Source organism: Leguminivora glycinivorella, chromosome 16 (assembly GCF_023078275.1).
Source record: "Leguminivora glycinivorella isolate SPB_JAAS2020 chromosome 16, LegGlyc_1.1, whole genome shotgun sequence".
In the NCBI taxonomy this organism is placed as follows: domain Eukaryota; kingdom Metazoa; phylum Arthropoda; class Insecta; order Lepidoptera; family Tortricidae; genus Leguminivora; species Leguminivora glycinivorella.
The window spans coordinates 18454529-18463757 of record NC_062986.1 but is presented as its reverse complement, the minus strand read 5'-3'; the positions used below and the strand labels follow the sequence as shown (position 1 = coordinate 18463757).

General features: G+C 38.4%; 1 protein-coding gene across 1 annotated transcript; it reads right to left on the bottom strand.

The window, feature by feature from the left end:
- Positions 1-6839: 6839 nt before the first annotated feature.
- Positions 6840-7994, bottom strand: LOC125234953. Its single transcript, XM_048141375.1, has 2 exons — positions 7877-7994; positions 6840-7105 (listed from the first exon to the last, which is right to left on the bottom strand). Exons 1-2 carry the CDS (start codon positions 7992-7994, stop codon positions 6840-6842), a joined length of 384 nt encoding a protein of 127 aa, XP_047997332.1.
- Between the last annotated feature and the right edge of the window lie 1235 nt (positions 7995-9229).

Below are 9229 nucleotides of genomic sequence, written 5' to 3'. Positions count from 1 at the left end.
AAATGCGCTGCTTATTTGCAATTATTTTACACTATGAATTATGACCTGGCAACATTTGAGTGGTGCTGTCAGTTAGCTTCTGTGGCTTTCAGTTTGTGACGCAACTACCTCGTGTTTTGATGCCATTGGTTAGTCTCAGTTTAAATTCCGTTTGCATTCGATTTAAACCGGGTTTTAAAATTTAAACGGCTTAAAATTATGCTCTCACCGTTTAGTAAATGTGGTTTTACTCTTAACAATCAACCGTTGTGATGTTTTAAGTCCAGTTGTGTTAAATGTGGTATGCCGACGGATGTACACTGCACTGTCACTAATTTAAAACGTACGTATTTTGTTATTTTTAGAATTAATTAGCTTAGAGCGATTTACGTTAATGTTTACATGGCGAGAGTTGCCAGCCTCCTCTTTTGTAATGTCCACAGGAGAGATATAACCATACATTAAAATCTGTTTGACCCGATTACTTTTTTCCATATCCCGGTCAATATAAGTCTAATGAAAATAACAGTGAATAAACTGTGGAATGAATTGTCGCCTGCGGTATTTCCGGACCAATACGACCTTCAAATCTTCAAGAAAAGAGCGTACACCCATCTTAAAGGCCGGCAACGCACCTCCAACACCTCTGGTGTTTCGGGTGTCCATGGGCGGCGGTGATCGCTTACCATCAGGCGACCTGTCTGCTCGTTTGCCTCCTATCCCATAAAAAAAAATATCATTCAAAACCTTTATATTGCTCTTAAGTTCCCCACTATCAAAAATACAAACGTTTTGTTTGTTTCAAGTGTTTTTCAAGCCTTTTCAGGTCCCCACTGCGAATTGACTTATTTATTTATAAAAGCTTTCTACAGTAGAAGCTGAAAAAGCATCGTCCAATGCATTTTAAACCTAACACGTTATATTTCAAGGTTCAAAATGGAATAAACAAACTAGAGAATGCATTGTCACAGCTTGGAGTATGAAATATTGATGCCATATTGTATCGTACTACGGAACTATGCGTGCAAAATAATTCATACAATATGAGCATATCTGTGTACTCATATAGTGATATAAATTTTTCAGTACAGATGGTCGTTTTTTTACGCACTAGTTCGAGAAGTGGTTCATTATGTAACAGGTCGTAACTCCGGAGGCTCATATGTACTGAAAAACGTCGTACGATACACGTGCGAAAAGGAAATTCGTAACTCGTGTCGATTTAAAACACTCCCTTCGGTCGTGTTTTAATTTATCGCCATTCGTTTCGAACTTCCTTTTTTACGAACTTGTATCGTAATGTACTATTATTAAGTGTGAAATAATAGAGGACAAGCCATATTTTTAACCGCCGACGCAAAAACGACGGGGTGTTATAAGTTTGACGTGTCTGTCTGTGTGTGTATCTGTCCGTCTATCTGTTTGTCTGGCTGTCTGTGTGTCTGTCTGTAGCATCGTAGCTCCCGGACGGATGAACCGATTTGGATTTTGTTTTTTTTTTGTCTGAAAGCTGAGTAAGTCGGGAGTGTTCTTAGCCATGTTTCATGAAAATCGGTCTACTATGTCGCGGTTGGGGGTTTTATTTATCAAAATTTTATTTTTTGCATAGTGGAGCTTGATGAGGTTATAATGAACAACTCTGATTATGGGACCAATGCTGAAATCGCCAAAAAAATTGGCTGTTCTATGGGTACATTCCTACTGACGTGGTGCCGCTCATTTTTATGGAACAGCCGAATTTTTTCGCAATTAAGCATTGCCAATAGTAAAAGTTGTCCCTTATGACCTGGCCACGTAGCCGAATGGCAATTTTCTGTAACGCGAAACGCTACCGTAACGCCGCAGAAATGGAGTCTGGCTTTGTCGCGCCAATATGCAAGAGCGATAGAGATAGATAGCTACGAAAGAGATATTATCGTGAGCGTTTCATGACCGTTTGTGCATTCAGTTACGCACACTGAAAAGAAACTATGCAAAGTATACTTAGTTACTTACATTTCATTCATTCATTTCATTTCATTTCATTTTATTAGATATATATTAAATACATGCTGTACTACTTTCGTAATCAGGCGTTGGATGAGCGGGTCGTCTCAACACAGGCGCTGTAAGCCTAAAGAGAAGTCCCAGCAAATTGTATAAGCATAATTATGTTATTATCTAAATAAAGATATTTTTCATTTTTTTATTAATTTATTTCTTTAACAATAAATTATTGTGTTAGAAAAATGTTACAAACTACGGCATGCAATTTTAAATTCTAAAATAAAAGCGACGACTCAGCGACCTGAATCCACTTCGAGTCAATGAACCATACAAAGTATGGCTGGTCTTTTTATTTCATCCTGTATATTGGGTTAATAAAGAAGAAGAGCGTATTTTACAGGATGTTTCCGTATTTCAGGTGTATATTCTTAATTGGCGAAACGGTGACCTCAAAATTTAATCACTCAATAACATTTAATGAAATCTGTGAAATCAGATTTCAGGATAAACACGAAATTGAATGTACTTTTCCAGATTTTATAAAATAATTGTTAACACCCCTGTTTTATTATTTACGATTCAATGCAAAATATAACTCTTACTCTTATTATACCAATAATCATCTTGGTATAGGTTCTTATAAATTGACACTAATGTAATTTGTTCTGCATTCATAAAGTTGTGAAATAATTATATTCTAATCTAATGTAATCTAATGTTTTCATTGTCAAAAGCGACATTTCTGGTTAATTAATGTCATCATTTGTCTACTCGTACCTGCGCGTCTGTCCCTCTTCTACAATAAAGAAGGATCGTTCTCTTCACGTTCAAAAAGATGAAACAATTTAGAAAACGGGTCTTGTAAATAATAGGTAAGAAAACTAACATGAAACGTTTCGCCATTTGTTTTGCAACTATAACTTAACTTTTCTATATCTGGCGACCGTGACAGGTCACGAACCAAAATTATTCGGATAGTTATATTGTAAATAAGGTATTATAACCGTGCCTGCGAAGCCAAGGTCCTAGGTCGAATCTCGATTAGGCTTAGAATGCAAGCCTACTACCTCCGGTTAGGTACCTAGGTACTAGTTGCATACTTGAACCACAAAGCTAATACTTGAGCGTGGGAGGCGAACTCAGATAAAGGGAATTGTTATTGTTTTGATTTGGTGTCGACGTGATATCTCTGTTATTGGCGCGAATACAATACAATACAACAACTTTTTATTGCATACAGCTTTCATCAACCGCCATTGAAGGTCCTGGTGCCAATGGATCCGACATATATTTTTTATTATGAATGGGCTTCCTCTTGACCACAGACTAGCTAAAGGCAAAGCCGTGGCCTACGATGGAGTGAGCTCGCCCAGAATATGCCTGTTCACCCTTGATTTGAAGGTCGCCGGGTTATATGAGCTCGGAAATATAGCCGCGGCCAAGGAATTCCACTCCTTGGCAGTGCGCGTAAGAAAAGAAGAAACAAAGCGCTTCGTGCGAATTCGCGGAATAACTACCAAGAAAGAATGGAAACTGGCCGTGCTTCTAAGAGTCCGATGGTAGAAAGGGGACGGTGGAATAAGCTCGTGAATACAAATACAAAATACAAAATACAAATAATTTATTAATAAAAACATAATTGTACAGTGATTGTTCTTAAAGGCTAAGAATTGTTATACATATAAGAGATGTTTTATACAAATGCCTGAGCTAGGATAGTTCCTGTGTTTCAGGCAGAGGAAGGACTAAATTAGTGATTTATTTTTAATTATTCACTAAAATAAAACTTATAAGAAAATAAACACAAGACTTATTTTCGTAGATTCCGAACTATTACATTACATATATATTCATTGTATATTCAATAGGTAATTATTTTACAACCATAAGTAACTTTTCTGTATCATCGTACGTCATATTTTGCAGGCCTCGTCGTAGAGCACTTTTACAACAAACATAGCTAAGTGGATATAAGTCTAATTTTGCATTTAACCTGTTGTACAGAAATGGCCCCAGAAAGACGAAAAATCTAGATGAGAAAACGTGTTTTCTATGTACGGTTTGAATACAAACGATATCTTTCCGCCTTTTGTTATTATAATCTGTGTTGAAGGATATTCGGCCATGCTGCTTTAATGTTGCGCTTAAAATAAACAATTGACGAACAGTTAGTACTTGACATGATTGATAAAGAAGATCTGTAGGGTATAAAAAAGGTCGGGAAGTAGCTACTTTTAGCACCGCTCGCTGGGCTCTTTCTAAGTTTAATAGAGTGGTTTTAGCTGTGCCACCCCAAGATGAAATGCAATATGTTAATATCGATTGACACAGGGCAAAGTAAACTTGCTTGATTAAGTTGTGATCACTGATAGAGCGAAGTTTCTTGAATACATAAATTAATTTCCTAACTCTATTACACAGTACTTCAATATGATTTTTAAAAGAGAGGGTTTCATCAATCATCACTCCTAGATACTTGATTTTATCTATACAGGCTATAGACGGGCATAAACAATGGTTGTTTGTCGTATCCTCACAAGTATGTGCGTAGAGTTTTAGATTATTGGGAATCGGGTAGGATTTCCGCATGGCAAAACTTATAAAATTCGTTTTGTCAGAGTTCAATGTTAGTAGGTGAAGTTTTAGCCAGTTAGTTACAATATTAAATCCGTGCTGGGCATGCTCGTGTACCTCATTTGTTGACTTTGCGGAAAAAAGTAGGGCAGTATCATCTGCGTATGAAATAATTTTGCCACAGTCTAAGTTTAGATTGCATAAGTCATTAATATAAACCAAAAATAGGGTAGAGGCCAAAACGCTTCCTTGTGGTAAACCAAAAACTGTGTTTTTTAAGTCGGAGCTGATAATGTTATCTATTTTTACACATTGGGTTCTTTCGTCTAAGTAGCTCGCGATTAATTTGTTTTGTGTGCCCCTTATACCAAGTAATTCAAGCTTGTGCAGTAAGATTGCAGTAGAAACGGTGTCAAATGCTTTTGCAAGGTCCAAGAAGATACCGATTGTCTTATTACCCTTATCTAGTTCCTGAACTAAGTAGTCCGTTAGTTCGTGTACAGCATCTGCGGTTGATAAATTGGCTCTAAAGCCAAATTGCGTCTTTGCTAATAGAGCCTGCTTCTCTAGGTATTGAACAAGTCTATTATTAATAATTTTTTCCAGAATTTTAGATGTGGCCGGTAAAATGGAGATGGGTCTGTAATTGGTCACTTGAAATTTGCTACCAGATTTATGAACCGGAATTATAATGGACTTTTTTAGACATTTAGGAAATATTCCTTCAGAGATGCACATTTGGAAAATGAACGCTAATGGGGGGACTAGGATGTGTCTGAAACATTTTAGTATTTTATTCGATATGCCATCCCAACCAACTGCGCTATCGTTTTTCAGGCTCATGATAATCCTTTCAACTTCAGCCTCATCCGTGTTTAACAACACGAAAGAGTTAGAGGATTTATTTGTACTCGAGTGGGAGTGTGTGGTGGACGGAAACGGGCCTTGGACTTTTTCTGCTAGATTTTTCCCTATATTTACGAAGAACTCATTTGCGTAATTAGCAGCCGAAAACTCTGACGAGCCTGTTTGCAACAAGCATGCCGATGACTCACGTTGTTTTGCTGTATATGTTACGTTTTTAATATATTTCCATACTAGTTTACTGTTTTTTCCTGCAGTTTCCAGCTGTGTTTTGTCGTAATTGGCTTTTACCTTTTTTAGTAGGTTGTTACAAAAATTACGATATCTTTTATACGATATTTGTAATATAAGGTTTTCCGGGTGCGCTTTGGCTTTCAAATGTAATTTATCCCTGTGTCTCATAGATCGAAGAAGTCCAGGGGTAATCCACGGTTTTATGTTGAAATTCTTACTACTTATACGTGTTTTTCTGGTGTTATCTAATATAGCTTGTTGCACATTTTTAATAAAGTACAACATGCTATTTTCTGCATCAGCAGAATTGTAAACAGGGTCAAAGTCAATATGTCGCAAATCATCCTCCAGTTTGTTTATATTTAATTTAGTGACAAATTGCGGCCGCTTGCATGCATTACGTGACTTATAATAGAGGGTTAGTAGAGCAGCACTGTGATCAGTTACTGTAGAGTTAGTTACAATTGCTAAAGCTGAGAAATTCGATTTTACTATAGTATGGTCTAAGCAGGATCCGCTGTGATGCGTAGGAAACGTGTGCGCTGGGAGTAAACCATGAAAAGAGCACAGGTTAAGGTAGCTCTGCGCTGTTGAAGTCGTTTCTCCATTTTCATTTAGAATGTTGATGTTTATATCGCCTATCAATATTATATTTTTAAAGGACGTTAATGTACTTAAATTTTCATCTAGCGACTCGATAAAATTGTTGATATTTCTGAAGGATGGTGGTCTATATAAGGCTAGTATTGCAGTTTCTGATCCAATTTTAATTAAAAGTCGGTTGCAATCTAGTAGAACGGGTTCCTCAACTGTGATCTTTAAATTATTTTTTGTATAGACAACTACACCGTCATTTTGATTATAATTTACCTTGCTGCTGTATGTTGTGTAACCTGGCATATTCGGTAGGTTAGTGTGCGGACTGAGCCAACATTCCGTTAAAACAATGATGTCACATGTAATATCGAGTCTTTGTAGAAATACAGTAAAATTATCAAAATTCTTTGAAATACTGCGAATATTTTGAGTTAAAATCGTTAGTGGGTTCCGGCAGAGACGAATATGTTGTTTGCAAGTGTCGACATCGCATATTTTAGACTCTGATACAGAAAAATTATCTAGGTCAGACAATATCCTATAATTCATGTTTAGAATAAACTAATTTAACAAAAAGTGCTAAAAATAAGTTAAAAGTGACGCTCTCAGGCGCCCTCATAGTCTATAGAGTTTATAAACCTTTTCTCGGCCATTTGTCTCGCTGGGCAATCGGGGTCGCCCGTTTGGTGGTCGCTCGGTTTCCTGAAGTGCGAGCAGGTTGCACACTTCGGAGGGGCGTCCTTTTTCGGGCATTCTTTGATTGTGTGCCCCGCTTCGCCGCAATGTCCGCAGATGTTGCAGTCCATTTTACAGGTCTTTGCAGCATGGTTGTAGAGCTGGCATTTAAAGCAGCGGGTTACCAATGTGAAATCTCTGACAGGACACGATGACCAATTCACAAAAACTCTGTTATTTTTAATTAGGGCCTTGCGGATCACTCCAGGAACCTCAATTATGTAATTACAGGACTCGGAATCTTTTTTCCCGGATTTGTGACTAAGTCTCGTGGCGGTCATAAATTTCTCGAGCGTCCAGTCCTGTATCTTATCGACTAAGTTTTGTTTGAAAATGCACTTCAGGACATCGTTTTCGTGCATTTCCGATGGAACTCCAATTATAACAATTCTGGGCTTACGTTTTAATGGCTCGTCAACGGTCAGTCCAGAGGTCGTAAGCTGTGATGACTGTTTCAATTTTAGGATGTCTTCTTTTGAATCAGTGCTTATGACTACCCCACCATTTTTTATTTTGCGTAGCCCTCTCACGTGCAGTTTCATTTCGTCAGGCCGGATGATTTTTTGGACAAGGGATTTTGTCTCCTCGCTCGACTTCAATCTGTCCACAGGGTAAATTGCGACTGAGTTTATATTAGGCGGTTGGACATACCTCATTCCAGGTTTTTTCAGGGCATCGGCAAAAGAAACTGGGCCATGAGCTGGTCGGCTGGATTCCTCTATCGTCCTCTGTAGATCTTGGATGCGTTGCACTAGGTCCGTTTTTTCTTGGTGTGCTTGACGCGACTGATAGGCTTGGGTTGCATGGGCTTTTAGAGATTGGTACTCAATTGCCATTTGTGAGGCGTAATGAGTCACGTTGCGACACATAGAGCTAATTCTGAGCTTCTGGTCAATGTTTAGCTTACCTTCCGAAGCTGTTTGGTTGATGTCCTGCAGGCTTAATTCTATTTTTCTAAGCCAAGATTTGATATCACTCGTGGCGATGACCTTCGGAGGCTCTTCGGGGGCTTCATCCTCTTTCATAATTGCGGGTGCGGGCGCTGGCGGGATAGGCTGCGGCGTGGGGGTTGAGGGCGGGCTACGAGGCGTTAGTCCACTTCGATTAAATGGACTATTCACCGACATTTTAATCACTTTTCTTACTTCGGCATTGTTTTAATGCAGCTACAAAAAACGCGATGGCCGAGTATTGACCCAGATAGCGCACGAGAAAATGCAAGATTATGCTCGCGAATAATTAAAAATCGTAATTAACACGTCCGATCTCATTGGCGTCTAGAGAACAACCATATTATTATATTATACCCGGCAATCTCGGAAACAGCGCTTTCGGGCGGGGAAATCGATCTAGCTTAGTCTTAGGTCCCGGGAAACGCGAATTTCCGATATTTCGTGCGTTTTTATTTATAATAAGTTTTTCTGTAAAAAATATCATTTTTGGCACAAACTTTTATCGCCCACTGTACCTTTCTTTCAACAGTCATCTACAGCTCTCCGAGACGTTTATAAATACCCCTAACTCAATGGGGATACGACGTTTCATAACAGAGTGCCTATGACCACCTTTCTGCTCCATCATCAGATCAGCTCCATGCTACAATAATATTGCATTGTCACGTGATTTACATATGTGTGCAAAATTTCAGCTCAATCAGAAACCGGGAAGTGGGTCAAATTTAGCTTCTACGCTTTGACCCAAACTCACATACTTACTAACAAGGCAAGTTAAATAAAAGCTTGTAAAAAAGCTTACAAGTAATAAAATAGAACTCTGAGCCAGTCCGAGCGAAGCCTTTTGTACTTATTTTCAACACCGAAACCGTGCCGAAGACCCAAAAATTCTACTTGGCATCAAAACGGTACTAAGGTGATAATTCAGAATCTAGTTCTAGTCTGAATTCCGTAACACTTAATACCCGAGGCGGATCGCTGCAAGATGTTGCAATAACATCTGCACCGTAATTTATGTGGGAGTCTAATAACGTACCAGAGGCAACCGCTGTATCTCTTAATATGGCTTCTGTGCACTATTTTCACACTGTCGTATGAGCTGTTAATAGTACATTACGATACAAGTACGGAAAAGGGGATGTTCGAAACAAGTGGATAAATTAAAACACGGCCGAAGGGAGTTTTTTTTAAATCGACACGAGTTATGAATTTTAGTTTCGCACGTGTATCCTTTGATGTTTTTCAGTAGGTACATATGGAAATGTAATACTTTGCGAACTAGTGCGGGCAAAAAAGCACAATTTATA

Excerpts from the sequence above, each read along its gene's own strand:
- LOC125234953 (XM_048141375.1), bottom strand. The coding sequence starts at position 7,994 with ATGAAAGAGGATGAAGCCCCCGAAGAGCCTCCGAAGGTCATCGCCACG. Across the intron at positions 7,106-7,876 it reads CAACCAAACAGCTTCGGAAG|ATTTCACATTGGTAACCCGC; the intron begins GTAAGCTAAACA and ends GTCCTGTCAGAG.